Genomic DNA, 16,532 nt, shown 5'->3' with positions numbered 1-16,532 from the left:
TCTTATACGCTAGATATTTTTTAGGAATTTAGTAATGTCGACTCTGTTTCATACATTTGTAAAACTAAATTTATTTGCAAAGTCTAGAAAATTATGATTGCCTCTTTCAAATAATTTTAGACTTATTAGTTTCACAAAAGTAAACAGAATCGCTTCTTACACTAGAATAATAAACTGCGCAATGAAGGAGAAGGAAATAAAATACTAAGTTTTAAATATAAAAAAAACTTTATGAATTGGTAGATTAGTATAATTGTTATAATATTATCGCACGTGAAGATCCACTGAGCACGGGTCAGTCGTCACAGCCACGAAATGAACCCGTAACAACAGGTTATCGTAACACATGAAATATGTTCGTAACTTCATAACTTCAAGTTGATTCAACCACTTGTGGGTGTGGTTAATAACCAACATGCTGAAGTTCTAATGAAATTAAAAGTAAAAAAAAGTCCAACTTATGAACAAAATCAGTCGAACATCGGTGTACAAATTCCAATTGAAATTCTCAAAGCCTAATTGAGGTTATTAGCGCAAAAGCAGTGTAACCCATATTCAATTTTTTCTACAATATTACTTTAAATAATACTAAACTGTAAAAGGTGTATGAAACCCCTCCGGTGAAAAAAGACGCCTGACTCTCCAAATGCAATTTCGGCCTTTATTCACGTAGGTGAAAGAGCGACATAAGAGACGTAAACGCACTTACACTCGATGTCGACTAACCGTCGCACGAGGTGGAAGCGGCAGCTGGCGAACGATGATAAGAAACGACGATTCTATTCATTGGCCCTATGATTCTATACAAGCCTTTTTTTTTTAAAGACACTTTGCAGTTGGCTGCTGATGACCTTGGCTATGCCACCGGAAGAAAAGGGGGCGAGCTGAAGGCTCATAACCCGTAAAATAAACTTAAAGCTAAGTATGAATACTTCCGCCAGAGAGGCGTGCTATAGGAGAGACTATACAAAGCAATTACCTTTTACAGCTTATGTAGTAATTTAGTGAACACTTCGACAGCGCATTCTGTTTTGATCCTAACGCCATCTAGCGGCAAGGTGAGGTCACTAAATTGTTTCGTGTTACAAAAGTACATAATTATTTCATATTTGGATCCTATCATATCATTTAAAGTAATATTATAGAAAAAAAATAAATGTGGGCTACACCACTTTTGCGCCGATAGCCTCATTTAATAGTTTCATAGTGCCTTACACTGAACAAACAAACTACAAAAATTTAAATTTAAAAATTATATGAATGTACATAGTTTCAAATTAAAATTCCGAGTGTACTGTAAAGTGTAGCCGCGTATACCTGTTTCACTTCTTAGGTAAACGACAGAGAGATGATTTTTCCATGCAATCTAAATTGGAACCTGAACGCTGATGCTATCAAACAAACCCTTATATTTTTCGTTACGTTTACAAATACATGTTATGGGCATGATTCTTTCGCGCGTCTCTATAACTAAATCAACATTATCCATTCTTAACCTAATAAAGAATGAAAACGGCAAAAACGGTATAACTTAAACCTACTCAAGGCGATAGTGCTTAGACAGGTGTGCATGCTCCATCGACCTCATCGTCACTTTCCATCCGGTGAGATGGAGGTCAAATGGGCACTTATTTTTTAACTAAAAAAATACGGATCGACTTGACAAAAATTATACAAGTGTAGATGTATCTACATTATAGAAGTTTGTATAGGAAAAAAAGCAAAAAAGATCGTAGAAAAAAATTACAAACTATTTAAAAACGTATTTACATGTACTTTTAAATCTTTCGTGTTGCATTATACTTATATTTTAACACAGGAATAAACGCGATTAAACTCCGTTTTCGCGGTAGAACCTGCATCCACCGCGGAGACCGAAACTTAGCACGGCCAGTGCAACATGGCCGAGATGTCGGAATAATAAGTACTTAAAGTACCGGCACGCTATGGTGGCCCTTTTGACGTTTGTTTGCTCATCTTAGTTCGTATTAATTCATAACCACGTTGAAGGAGCTAATTGCTGTACATTGTTGTCAATAGTGAGATGCAGTAAAATTTATGAAATGTATAATTTTATCACACAACTCGGCATTTGTTTTTTGAACATCGAAATTTAAAAAATGAAATCTAATACGATCGTCACTTATCGCTACGGAATCGCTGGCCTGCACAACTTCTATCTCCGGCAAACTCGCGTCAAAGCTCAATGCAAAACAAATCAGTTTCGAATTGACGATATATTAAGTAAACATTCTCATTTTTGTTTTATTAAAACTTTTCAATCAAGCTACGCCTTGCAATACTAGTTATAAATTTAAAAACTTCTAGATGGGACTCACATTTGATTATATTTTTCGCGTTTATAAACAATTTTGAAAATACCGCGCAAAAGAATCAATGCCAAAGTCTTAAATAAACAGTTCACGTTTGTAGTGAAAAGATATTACTTAAATATACAATCCAATATGATATAGAAGATGATTTATACAAAAAGGTAGATGTTAAAAAAAAACTAATACGCACAGGTCGACTAGAATCCCGTGAAAAACGATCGAACTTCTAAATAGAAGTCACAGGGAAGTACTGCCGATTGTTCTTTACTTTATTCTAGACGTACAAATTGTTATAAAAAGCGGTACTTCACGAGTAGATCCTAAAACACCGAAAAACTATTTTGACGTATAATACATAATTAGTCCAACAACATGGATACTCTTTCAAAATCTACTTTAACATCATCAAAATAGTAATTTCATAATATGATTTTAACGTATTTATAGTCTTAAAGACACTATTTAATATCTCAATTGAATGCATCACAATAAATAATCCTTCTTTACATGCAATCTTACCCATACAACTCCGAACATACAGCAGCATTGAAAAACATTTAATGTTACAATAATTATCAATAATCCAGACTGTATCAAATGCACTTTGTTTCAGTTCCATTTTTACAACAAATGCTCCTACATAAAAACTATATAAAATTGTATAAAGTTGTGCCATTTGTTACATATAACATTTCATGGCATAATTTTATAAAAAACATAATTTCATTGTTGTCATGTTTCCTGACACGATACACACATAGAGTAATAATTAACATCCTAATGTATAACAGGGCCAAAATATTATATGTATATACTTATTAAAAACTTTATATAGCTTCGATGTGGGAGCAGCGTAACACGTCAAAATCCAACCATAATTATAACAAAAATATCAATATGGCCACCCTGAAACATAACCTCTAAATTCGACAAAAACAAAGTACACTCACACTCTAAGTCTATATGCGACTACGAGATGAGAACATTCAACATTTTTAAATTATTTGATCACAAATAAAACGATCACTTTTCAATCACAAGTTGGTCTTAACACTGAAGTTGTAGTTACAACTTTTTATTAACTATTGGCCGTTATATAGGCCCATAGAGTACATAAAAAATCTAAACGGCATGAAGATTTGACAATTGTCTATGGCACTGGTTCTTCGTCGGTTCCCTCCTCGGAGTCGTACACTGGCGCTCCGTTCTTCATTTGAATCACCGACTTCTTTCTATGTCTGCTTTCTTTCAGATCTTTTTCGATATTCCTGGACAGAAAAAAAGAACATGGAGACGACCAAAGAACAATAACCTATAATCCGCACACGAAACCAAATAATATCGTAACCCTAGATATGGTCGTAACTCAAAGTTGTGAATTGGGACAAATCGATTCCAAAATTTAAAAAAAGACTGAATGAAAGCAATAATATTCTCGTTTATAAATGGATAATTAAGTATTATTTATATAAATAAAAATAATCACATTATTGGCAATAAGAACCACAAATTTTTTTTTTCGTCAGGTTCATTCTCCGGAAGGAGAACTTTAACACAGATTAAACCGACCTTTAAAAGATAAATAAAATGATCAACAACATCAACCTATTTATATATCCCACTGCTGGACACTGGTCTCCTCTCAGGCGACGGTTTAGCCCAATAGTCCGCCACGCTGGCCCAATCCTCCTCCTTGGGAACTTCACACGTTATCCGAGGATTGTGAACCTTCTTCGACATGCTGGTCTCATTACGAAGTTTTCTTTCACCGGTCATGGTAAATTTCAAATTAAATTTTACACATAAATGCCGAAAAAGTAAGAGGTGCGAGTCTGGACTCGAAACCAAGACATTGAGAGGCGGTAGGTCAAACTATTAGGCTACCAGGGCTCCTTATAATAAGATAATATTTTATATATTTTCACAAAAATATACGTTATATCAAAACAAATCACACCAACCTGGCACCAATAAGCGGACGTAGAGCATGCTTGAGGCTAGCAAATAGGTACGGATGCGATCGTTCTTGACTGGAGAGCAGAGCGCGCGCAGCGTCGAGCGGCGCGACGAGCGGCACAGACAGTGGCCGGCTCGCCGCAGCCGCTAGCTTAGCTGCAGAACCCACAGGCTCGGATACTGAACGATCTAGGTGTATTACTTCTTTGCTGCTGCAACTGTAAGAAACAAAATATCAGTCTATAATTTAAGGTCACAGAGATCTAATACAGAAAATATAAGAAGCAAGAAGTAAGTACTGATCATATTCTTTTTTCTATGTCATCCTGACGACCTGCCAGTTGTAAATTTAATCTGACCCATGGGGAAAATCTCCCATTGGTCTAACCACCAATCTGACCAACGGGAAGCACTAATATAATTCATTGGTCATTCTCGGACTAGTGTTCAACGCCTAATTTCCGTGGCAATTTTTATTATTTAAATGTTCGATTTTTTTTTCGTATATTATTTAATATTCGAGTACTGTATCGTGAAATATTATTTAATAATTTCACGATAAATACTTGAACATTTAAGTTATAAAAGTTACCACGGAAATTAGGTAGTGTATATTAGTCGTAGAATGACCGCCATAATAGTTTATTGCATAGTCACGTAATAACAAGGTAAGACTGTTTGCAATTTGAGTTGCGCTATTTTATTACATAATAATATTACATTAACTACATATGTATAAACTTAAACAATTTATATATTGCATAGTACACTGCCCAAAGTCGATAATTCCCCAAGTTCCATTTATATTTCGACCCCCCCTACGTAAAGTATCGTATGTTGAAATTGCCAAGTTTACAGGGGACCGTTTTGAAGTTTTGAATACACTGAAATTGAACACGTGACTTTATCTTAGAAATGCTAAAATAAATTGTAAAATGATAAAATAAATTGTGGTCGTTCACCTAACTGATATTTAGGATTTTATAATACTTCGTGTAACGAGCTTTGCCGACTAAAACTGAGAAATGCTAAAGCCGCGTGTTATACTCATTTCAGTGAAATCAAAACATTACCAAGTTTACGCTCCCCTGTAAAGTTGGCAATTTCGACATACGATACTTTACGTAGGACGGGTCGATTTGCGGTGTTATTCTACTAACGTCCATCCTTTTTCTACACCAATAAAATATTCTCTTTTGTTACTCTAGCTACTACATCATCTTTAGCATAATAACGCTTTCTCAAAGTGGCCGAATAAACGGAAGCTTATATAAATACAATTCGGTTGCTTATGCTATCATTGAATGCGCTCTTGTGTTGAAAAAATCCTGTGACAGCGGGATCGACGAAATTATTCACTCTAGTTTATGTTGCAAAAAAATAAACGCTTATAGTGTTGTTACTTGTAATTTTATGTAATATTTAAAGTTACTTTTATCTGCAGATATCAAGCATAGATGTTCACAGTACAGAGAACTAGTTGTCATATAACTAAGCTTAGTCAAAGGTAAACCAAAATATTGGGTATTTCAAATATAAAAATCGTAATATGTCACGCCATTCCGGCATCGCGGCATTAAAAAAGAAGAAAACGTATTTTTTAAGACGCTGTTTCCATATTTAACAACCATTCATGGGAACAATTGAACTTTTAAAGTATCCCAATATCCGCTACCACTTACCACATCTAGTGTTTAATAAAATTTCTAATTTATTTGATGTCTAAGTTGCTCTTCACATGAGGATTATAAAGATTAGAGCTATTTTGGAATCATTTTCGGAGTACCTAATAACAGAGATGTAATATTCCGTGATTGTAGAGGAAGCTCACCCAGGCTGCGTGCCGTCGTCGCTGTTGTCCGGGCTGTCGGGCGGCGACTGCGCTGCGCGGAAGTCGGTTAGCGCGCGCTGCGAGCAGAACTCCGCCACGCTGCGCTCGCGCACGTAAATGAACGGCCGGATGATGCGAATGTCGTGTTCCCTGCGGACATTTTATCATCATATTGAAATTTGAAGACTTACGTGACTGCATACGGTCATCTTTCGAGTATTTACATGTGATTTAGGTATCAAGCGGATGGAGTTGTGTCACAATGCGAGAGTGTTCCATATAACAGAGCCTCTACGTAGATGATGGCAAAACACAAGAAGTTTTTTCTGTATCTATTAGCCATCTATTAGCAAACCGTCTTGGAAAATTTTAGACAATAAATAGACAGCCATGATATTTTTACAACAATTTAGTTTATCTATGATTTTGTACCCAATATGAAGGCGGTGAGTTATAAAAACCCTAACACTGAAATAAAACTGATGACTGAGTATATTCGCCAATGGCGAAACGAGACATGTTTGTTGACCCAAAAAGTGAAAGAACATCCAAGAACAACGATAAACATCCTGTTTACTCCTTGGATGGTGGTAGAGATACTTCGCTACGAAGATCTATTAAAAGTATACAAAATATGGTCGTTGTGCTGTAGAGTTATAGATATGGTCTTTACTTGACATTTCTCTGGCGACATAATTTTCCAAAGAGAAGCAATAACTTTTGTCTTCGGGTTCATGTTAAGCATGCTGGAATCTAGAAGAACGGTTCACCTCTTCATTTGTGTGTAACTGTGTACTGTACTCACTTGACCCGATAGTGCGCTTTGATAGTCCTCAGACCGCCGCCGTGGAAGGCGTTGGCGACGAACGCCCTCGCGGCGTCGTCGAGGTGCTGCGCGACCGCAGCGACGGTGTAGCCGTGCGACACGGCCGCGGCGTACGCGCGGCGACGGGTCGCGTGACACGCCCAGCGGTTCAGCTCCGATAGCTTCGTGGTCGTAACGCTGTACCCTAAAAAAATTAAAATTCCATTACCGTCTTCGTATAAAAGAAGCTGCCTTTTTCACGCAGCGGAATGCACGAGACGACGGATCATGCGCCCCGCACTCCGGAGACGCATTGTCGGTGTGTTGTACGGCGCGTGTTTTCTATACAAGCTGAGATACTTCGGTACTATGTTAAAAACGCAGCTCCGCACACCGTTGAGAAATTTAACAATCCGCACGCCCCAACAAATTTAAAAAACTTTATACCATTCTTTTTTCTAATCAACAACAACCAACCTATGTTCACTTACTCTGAGAATCATCATTGTCAATTTTGTCCTGGTAAATGAGTTTGACGCCAAGTGTTCTGCAGTAAGCCATGAGATGCAATGGGTCCACCTCCGTTTTGGGCTCGTGGACGAACAGTGCTCCTAAAAAAAGAAATTTTTGTATCACACTTGCTATGTATAAATGTAACCGAACGTCTATCCTGTCTTTCAGTTTTTTAACCTGAAATGTAAGGCTCTATGATAATGTATCACATTTCATAACAAATAACAATAACAACAACGCACACACTCATAGCCTAGGGAAACCCTATACCGTGACGCATTGGACGCACATATAGACAACCACAAATTACACCCAAACTCATGAGATAAATAAATGTAGGCCATACAAATATTTCTCCCATGTATGGGATTGTAGAACAAAAGTACCTATAAAGTCAAATCAAAAATACCATTATTAGGTAATCAAATTGCATTTGAAACAATCACATAGGTATATTGAACATTACTACCCATTCGCAAGTCGATTTCCTTGAGAAGAATGAGTAAGAAATTACAAGTTGCCGTAACATTTGTTCATTTATCATTTACACAACCATATCTATGTACTATATAGCATTTTTATTCCAATATCATTGATAGAAACAACATGAAAAAGCTAAATGGGTAATTACCACGGATTTTTCTCATCCCAGTACGCACAAGTATTATAATTAATGCATTTAGTAAAAAAAATTGTTTTCCTGTAGTTTTCAACCTCGCAAATGACAAATTTTGAATATCAACAGGAATCTTATTACAGAACTGTATTCATTGCCCCTTAAATGAATGACTGTGACTTTCTGAAGAAGACTGTCAAGGACAGCCAATTTATTTTTATTCCTCGTATTTGTTACGTCTATGACTATTTTTACTAATAAATTTCTGTTGTAACATAAATGTACCGTGACATTAAATTTGACCGTGATATTAGAATGTTAAGACTGTCTGGGGCTCACTTTGTAAAATGCCCTAACAGCACTTTTTTGCAAGACAAAGATTGTAATAAAATCGACGGCATTATTTCAAAGCAAAACGCCGTTACATAACAAGTGTAACAAAAATAATAACGTTGCGCGACTTTGAATGTTACCACTTCAAATGGGCAAATCATTCGTTTATGTCGAATTCAAGCACAACCATTTTACAATCATTTTTATTTTGGAACTCCACCCAGTCATGTCCATATGAAAATATCCCTGTCCTCGTCATATTTACGCTATTTACCATATTATGTGTCATAGAGAACCCTCTAAAGAAATGCTCAATGGAATCTATGTTTTAGTAATACTAATTAGTAATGAATGATAATTCGGATCATTCGAATACGAATATTAGAGTAGGTTAGTGTAAATTGTCATTCGAATAACAGAACTAGTAATTACTAACGACTCGAATATTGAAATCAATCGTAATCGCGCATCGCTACCGGTGACCATGCCAATAAAAAACGAATACAAAAATTAGGGCCTAAAATCATCACAAACAAAATATACGCCGAAATTTTATTGAATTTTTAGGGCAATGACACAGGTGTAAATAAAAAGCTGCGATCATAGTTTAGCAAGAAACAAATATAAACGCAAATTTCTAATATACTGTGCACGTTTTGCACGACGAACCAAATTTTATTGCAAATTTAGGTATACGTACCGATGCTAAAGTGCACGCCTTTGGCACGCGAGTAAAATTGATACTGATGAATAGTGTGCAGTAAAGCTACGGACTCCGGGCCTCCCGACAGGCAGACCAGCACCTTGTCGCCTGGGCGGATCATGTTGTACTCATGGATTGCCTGCAAATAACATAAGGTTAGGTTTTTGTCCCATTAGAAGCGATGTCTCTATGGTTTTAACACAATACTTACAGGGAACGGAAATACGACTGAACATACCACAGCTAAGTTGAAAGGAATTCATCGATTGAAAGTGAAAAGTATTGCCATAAAAGTATCCAAATCAGACCAACCAAATTTATAGAAAATTTTTACTAGTAAATTGGACGGACAAACCGTACACAGATCAGAATAATTGTTAGCAATGCCAAGCACATACAATGCGAGGATTATAATGTGGTAGAACTCACTGTTCGCCACCTTGATAACCGGCGAGTCCATATCGAGAAGACCTGGAAACTTGGGCAATCAAATAACTGCTTCAAACACCGACCACGATCGATATTAAATCATTGAATATCGCATGTCCTTTGCAGAAACTTTTAAGTGTTTAAAAACGGTAACTTCCCAGGACAAACTGCTACTATTTTCTTATTTGTGTAAAACTTGCAGGGGAGTAAAAGAAAAAACAAGAACGGTATAGTATTACCTCTAGGGTGGGTTTCCAGATGCTCTTAGGTGGACAGTGCCACTTGCCCTCATCGTCACAGGTGAAGTCGGTCAGTGAGGTATCACTACAGGCGCTGCTGTCGTCAGCTTCCTCCTCCCAACACTCTTCTTTGAAAGTACAAAATTCGTCCCTGGAAAAAAAATCATAATGAGACAGCTGTACAGAAAGAAGCAGAATCATAATTAAAGTACCTACACAAATGCTGTTCGATGTGTAGAACTGGCTAAATCATTGTGAACATTCATATACCAGATAAAATATTAAACATTACATGGATTTCTCAAAGCGATGAGTAAGGTACGAGTGCCTGCGTAATAATTCTGAATACATTACGCCGTTAATATTCTCGTACACTCAAAAATGTTATCAGAAAATTAGATACTGTACCTCCTATCATAAAACTGTTCATCAAGCGAGGGTCGTGAGATGTCAGTGCCATAGCCGCTGGAACGCGAGCTACGGTCCGAGCTGGTCGAAGAAGTATTCGAAAATCGAGTAGACCGTTTTGAGTCTGATTTTGAAGTTGTTCTGAAAGGAATAAATAACGTAAAAACTGGTTTAACTATGATTAAAAGATTTGTAATCATTCATGATAGCATTTCCGCTCTATCAATTAGGATTTGTGAATTTCATAGATCTATTATAAACTATAAGTTAAAAAATAATATAAGGTAAAAATATAAGTTGATATTCTTAGTGATCTCTCTAGATACTTATAATGATCCCCATTAATGAAAACCCCAGAATACCGATAAACCACCGATAGTAGTTATCATTGATAAAATGAAATGGTTTTTTGGTAGCAGTAGCCGAAAAAGTAGTTTTTCGGCTAGTAAACCATCCCTTTAAATACAAGGCAAGTAGTTACTCTAATCGCCAGTTCTAAAAGTTCCTGATTTTAACATCCTTGTTACTTGAACTTTTAGAACTGGCGCATGATGATAATATCGCGATAAGAGCCTGACATAATGAATAATGACCGTCCATCCCGACAAACAGAGATTTTGATTTATTGCCAACAACTTCTAACTTCCGTTAACTCTCAAAATTTTGCCAAGATGTGAAGGTTTCTTAAATGACGTCTGAGTTTGTTCACCTAATTGAGATATAAAATCTAAAGAAATTTTTATTTGGACACATAAATTTACAAGACACACATTGAAATTTCTGTAAGTAATTAATTACCTGTCAGGTGTTTCTCCTTCATTAGGGATCTGAAATACAACTCTCCCTAGATCAGTTTGGGTATTATTGTATCTTTTAGAAGTTCTTGTGTGGTCTCCAGAACAAACCGGTACGCCCTCTATTATGTCCGGCACTTCGCTTTTTTCATGTTTGTGGCACATTCGGAGTCTGCCTTGTAGTTTCTTTGCTTTGTTTGTTATGGGGTCAGAGGATGTTCGCCATTTTCCTGAAATACAATTAATTGAAATACAGTTCATACTTACACAATTTTTTTTAACAAAATTGGTAAATCCAAACAAAATATAATTAACATTCATAACGAAACAAACTAACGTTTGATGAATTTTATTAAATTATTTGGTAAATTTATTAAATTCTTGATTGTCATAACAAAATTCTAGAATTTGTAAATGGAACTTACCAAACTCTACATAAGAATCAGCTTCGGTAAACGTCATATTGATACCGCTGTCCTGGGAGCTAATAGATGGATTTTGGCACCAAGTTTTCTTGACACAGCAATGTCTGCAAGTTGCGTCGTTGCAACTCGTCTCATCGTCGGATAATTTGTTAGAGCTTAACGATTTAGGAAGGTTTGGTGAATTCTGTGTTGTTACAACCTGGATTATTGTATCAGGAGTGGATGTCTCGCTAGAGTTGAAGGAAATACTATTCGGGCCAGAAGCATCATGTACAGGAGTACACTGAGCTGATTTGGGAGATTGCGTTAAAGGCGACCTCTTGTAATACCCACTGTCCTCCTCATTAATATACTGAGAAGGTAGGACCGGACTAGTTGGACACTTTCTGAGGCTTGCTCCATATTGAGGTTTTTTCAAATCCAGTCCTAGCTCAGGACCCGAACCAATTCTTTGCCTTCCACTTTGAGGAGGTGAACTCTTCCTAGAACAGGATCCAGTATAATCAGGTGAAATCATTTCATCGACTTGATTGACCATTTCTCGAATCTCGTGTTTCACTTCCGAAGCCATTTCTCTCGACATTCCCATCAAATACTCTGCTACGTCTACTACGAATACTGAATTCTTCTCGCTCTGACTAGACATTGAATTCATACTAATATTTGACTGATCGAGCGATTCTGAATTCTCTAGAATATCGTCTACTTTTGATATTACTTCACGTATCTCTGACTTAAGCTCCGTGGCTATTTCTTTTGATATTTCCTTAACATATGCATGCAGATCTTCTGAAGTCTGAGAATTTAGAGAAGTTGTAGGAGACATGCGACCTACTTGACTGCAGTCCGATATCGACGTACTGCTTTGAGCATTGTAAGGGAATGCTTTTTCAGGTGAGATCATTGGATCATCCAAGGACTGTAGGTCAGTCTGACTACCACAATTGCAAAAACTGCTTACTTTCTCTACTACATTATTCGGGTATGATTCTTTCAAACCGAGATTTAGTTTAGCTTGTGAACTCAATTGTGCTGGAGGGCTATCGGATCCCAAACTATAACATCTAGATCGAATTGGTTGTTTAATATGAGGGACCAGCCTCAAAGGTGATACCGACTCACCGACAGCGAACTGAACTGGATGTGGAGTTACAACATTTTCTTTGTGTGTAGGTGTCTCTCTAAGACTAGATTCTCTTGAGAAAAACTTTTGTTTTTGTTTTATTCTGAACAAACGACAATCAACGTCAATATCTGAGAGACTGAAGTGTCTTGCTGACGAGCCTAATATAGGTGATGAAGATATACAAGATCTACCTAAGTGCAAACTCTTTCTCGCTCCCGTGTAGCCAGAGGGATCAAAAGGAACAATGTGCTTGACATTTCCGGAACGACCCAGCAAAAGGTCATGTGCTTCTTTTGGCAACATAAACCATCTAAGATAATCAATGCGTGGGTTGAAGCCGACAGAGGGTTCGGCTATTGGACATTTCATTGCCAGTTTTCTTGCTCTATTAAATAGATTTCTTGCAGTTTGTAAACATTCTGTGTATGTTTGCGGGAAAATACCTGGACCTATAACAAACAAATGAGTATTTGAGAGTTGGATCGGTTTTATAAACAATACGTACCTGTTTAAACAGAATGCGAATGCGAAACTTACCAGAAATTTTTCTTTCGTGTGCAGTCATCTTTCCATCGTTAAATCTGATGGAAAACAAGGACTTTTTGTCTTTAAGCACTGAGCATGTATGATGTCTCCATTGTCCCGTTTCAGGATTCACAATATACTGTGGCAAAATCTTCCAGCCTTCTGTTGCGACCATTTTTAATGCTTCCAGGACAAACGCTAGTTCACAGTCAGACATAAAAAATGGAAGTGATACTCTGCAGAAACTTGGCCTCAAGTACTCGTTGTAGATTGGCACTTCAGGAGCTTTTGCATCACTTAGTTTCCGGACTCGAGCTATTTCTTTTTGCCTGGAAATTAAAGTTTCGTTGTTCGTAAATAACACCTTGTAACATGACAAGACACTTAGCCCTATTCAATGTAGTGTAATATAAAAAATAGAACTTACGCTTCAACATCGAGCAACTTCTCATATTCTCTAAGCAATTTGTCGTCAATTCCCAATATATCAGCTCCGTAATTCAGATTGCTATTCAATCCTCCCCTCGCTTGGATGCCGAATACATCATTTAACACCGCGCATACGAAGTTTGGATGCAAGAAAGTTCCTCGGGGATGCTTCACCATCAAGGAGAATATTGGCAATCTTTTGCCAGTCGCGGATTCGCTTCCCAGCAATATTAATTCTGGAATATTCTTAATGTGTGATAGAACTTGTCTGAAACAAAGAAACATTTGCATTAAAATGAGAAATAATATTATTGTGCCTTAAAAAAGTAAAAATGTTCTTTGTTTCTATTTGTCTTTCTATTATTCAAAAAAAAAAAAATGTGTTATGTTATCAATCAAGCATGAATTTAAAGCAAATATGACAACCTGATAAAAACGAACAATCAAAGAACAATGGCAATTGAAACTAATCGAATCTCGATGTAACCGGAAAAAAACGATTTATAATTTTGTTATTTTGTAAGCACAACGTCTTGCAGTCAAGGATGTAAACAAGTTACATGATAGGTCAAAAAAGAATTGTATGCAGATGAAGCAAGTATTTTTAGACACTTTGGATCCCTTTACACTTTTACTGTCATAGTTTTTGCTATATGTCCGGGTCTTTGTACTTCATTGACATCTGTAAAGTTACCAAGTTGTTTTGCAGCCGACAACAATATTCTTCTATGGCAAATTTTATTTAAAATAGTTTTCGATTTAAAAATCAATTGGAAATATATTCTGAAAAAATGACTTCGCTGTGTTGTGTTTTTTTCCCATTGGCCTTGACCGACCAATATTAGATGTCGATATCCGACCCGAATAGTTAATTCTAATTTTGAATTCAATTTGGTAAACCTAAAATTTCATAATGACTTGCATTACAAATCATCAGTAGTTGATTATTTTTTCTATCCAAATAAAGTAAGGCAATTTTTATATAAGAAAATCCTTATCGACGTTGCAAGGAATCAGCCAGTTCATACATTGAAAATCTTCTTTCCATATGAGGTGGAAGTTAAAATTCAAATAGTATCTGAACGAAAAATAAATCATTTTTAGCTTATTCGATTATAGAAGTTAATTCTAAGAAACGATATAAAGATTAAGAAACAGAAATAGATACAATAAAATTACGATAGACGGAAGCAGCGCCTAGATATCTAGAACTGTACACATGATCTGAACGCATCTCTCCTTATCTTAATATAGGTAACAAGTTTTACAACAAATGTTAAATATACAGCTGACATATTGACTGAAAATCAATTACAAATATTACTATTAATTAGTATTTTTTTCCAGCAAGCAATACAACCAACGAGACTCTCTTTGTTCAAATGACTTTCCCAAACACAGATTGCAGTAAAACTGTTATAAAAATTTCACTCAGACCAATCCAGAACGAAAGTTAAAAAATGTTACATTTCTGCTAATACAGTAGATATAATACAGATTAAAAAGCATCATAACTAATCTCTTAGATAATGATGATGGAAAATAGTACAACCATCACGTTTTATTTGTGTACATAGCCCACCCGTCTAGTACATTTCCGCATCAACGTCAACAAAGAATTGTTTACACGAGTGCATCGCGTGAGTACATAATGCCTCATAAATTAATTACTTCAAGAGTTTGCCAGACAACATTTTGCGCAATTACATCACTCTGTAGGATATCAATTTCCAATTTTATGATTATTATCAAATTTATTTACGACGAGAATTTATTGCTAATCCAAAACAACATTGGTTTTGATTTACTTTACTGTTGTGTTGTTCTTCTCGAGTTTAACTACGGAAGACTGTTAAACAAGCGTTTTACATTTTAATATCTTGGCTAGAAACCTAAAAACAAAATGTAACTATTGTGCATTTTTTTACGTCATATAAATTTTATTCGTCCCTATCACAAGGTTAAAATGTAGTTTGTGTTCAGCGTCTGTTAATCTACGCCATTATACTAAAATTAATCTATTATAGGATGATCCTTGTTACAGTTTATAAAAATCTACAGATAACCTTGTGACGACGTGCACCAAACGTATTGCTTATAATTGAATAGCTTTTGTTTAAGTAAATACATTAAATTAAAGTAAAAATAACAACAAATTAGTGTTTGTGAAAAAAAATAGGGGAAACAATTTTTTTTTTCCAAAACATCTTTAAATTTTACTACATACAAAGGTTTACTCCATTACAATTGCACTATTTGGCCAATAATACAACGGCCAAATACAGAAAAGTAATAAGATCTCCTACCACGACGTTAGTTCAAATGGCAGAACACCACAGACGATGTGATGTGTAATTCAATAGAGTGTAGATGACAGCAAAAAGAAATTGGTGAGTATTTACAAGAGGTTATGTAACATATCGTATAGCTAAGAAAGCCACTTAAGCTAACCCGGTGCATATATGGAACGGGGTCACATAATGAGGAACACACTTGGGTAACTGGCACATTGCCAGGAGATAGCTAACAATTGAGACGTTCAACGCGATTTTGGTTTTTGTTGTATCTTGTTTATTACTGAAAACTTATCTTTCCTTTTTCTAAACGTTGTTGTAATCAGATTACCAAAAATTTTACCTTCGGCCAGAGAAGAGAGAGAAGTTAGAGAAATCTAAAAGACTTGTTACAATCTTATTACTAAATGTTGTGTCCACAATCATTTTAACTTCACTTTTTATCTCGAGATCTTAGGTTTTCGCGATTGCCAGATGTTGGTAACGATATAATTTAATTGAGTCTCTAAATCAAGACGATGGGACCTGTAAAGAGCCTGAAAAATTGGTTAGTTTGAGAAAACAAATAATACGATTTAGATTCGAAAATCCATCACGGGGACTCGGATTTAGTAGAGGCGACTACATAGTCTTAAACACCGACGTAAATTTGCCTGCTTATCGGTATTCTACAGGATATGTCACGGAGAGTATGCGATGGAATTGCATGATTTAGTTCCACTTCACCTTTCCATCATCGGGGGACTAGACGTAAGCTGGGGTTCCACCCCTAT

The 16,532-nt window shown here is 36.1% G+C and overlaps 1 protein-coding gene across 1 annotated transcript in view; it reads right to left on the bottom strand.

Annotated features, from left to right (window-relative positions):
- Positions 1-1,452: 1,452 nt before the first annotated feature.
- The window catches only part of LOC113238585, a 103,410-nt gene continuing 88,330 nt past the window's right edge, over positions 1,453-16,532 (bottom strand). The window contains exons 6-17 of the mRNA XM_026475415.1: positions 13,464-13,733; positions 13,049-13,365; positions 11,386-12,960; positions 10,965-11,190; positions 10,167-10,307; positions 9,759-9,909; positions 9,088-9,229; positions 7,417-7,536; positions 6,926-7,130; positions 6,121-6,270; positions 4,295-4,507; positions 1,453-3,601 (exon numbers count right to left, since the gene is read on the bottom strand). Of these exons, the coding sequence (XP_026331200.1) occupies positions 3,484-3,601; positions 4,295-4,507; positions 6,121-6,270; positions 6,926-7,130; positions 7,417-7,536; positions 9,088-9,229; positions 9,759-9,909; positions 10,167-10,307; positions 10,965-11,190; positions 11,386-12,960; positions 13,049-13,365; positions 13,464-13,733 (3,628 nt within the window). The 3' untranslated portion in view covers positions 1,453-3,483. The remainder of the gene's footprint in view (positions 3,602-4,294; positions 4,508-6,120; positions 6,271-6,925; positions 7,131-7,416; positions 7,537-9,087; positions 9,230-9,758; positions 9,910-10,166; positions 10,308-10,964; positions 11,191-11,385; positions 12,961-13,048; positions 13,366-13,463; positions 13,734-16,532) is intronic.

The sequence above is a fragment of the Hyposmocoma kahamanoa genome, unplaced genomic scaffold (assembly GCF_003589595.1).
Source record: "Hyposmocoma kahamanoa isolate Upper Pololo Valley unplaced genomic scaffold, ASM358959v1 103, whole genome shotgun sequence".
NCBI lineage: Eukaryota > Metazoa > Arthropoda > Insecta > Lepidoptera > Cosmopterigidae > Hyposmocoma > Hyposmocoma kahamanoa.
Note: the sequence above shows the minus strand (reverse complement) of the source record. Positions and strands in the feature narration are given on the sequence as shown.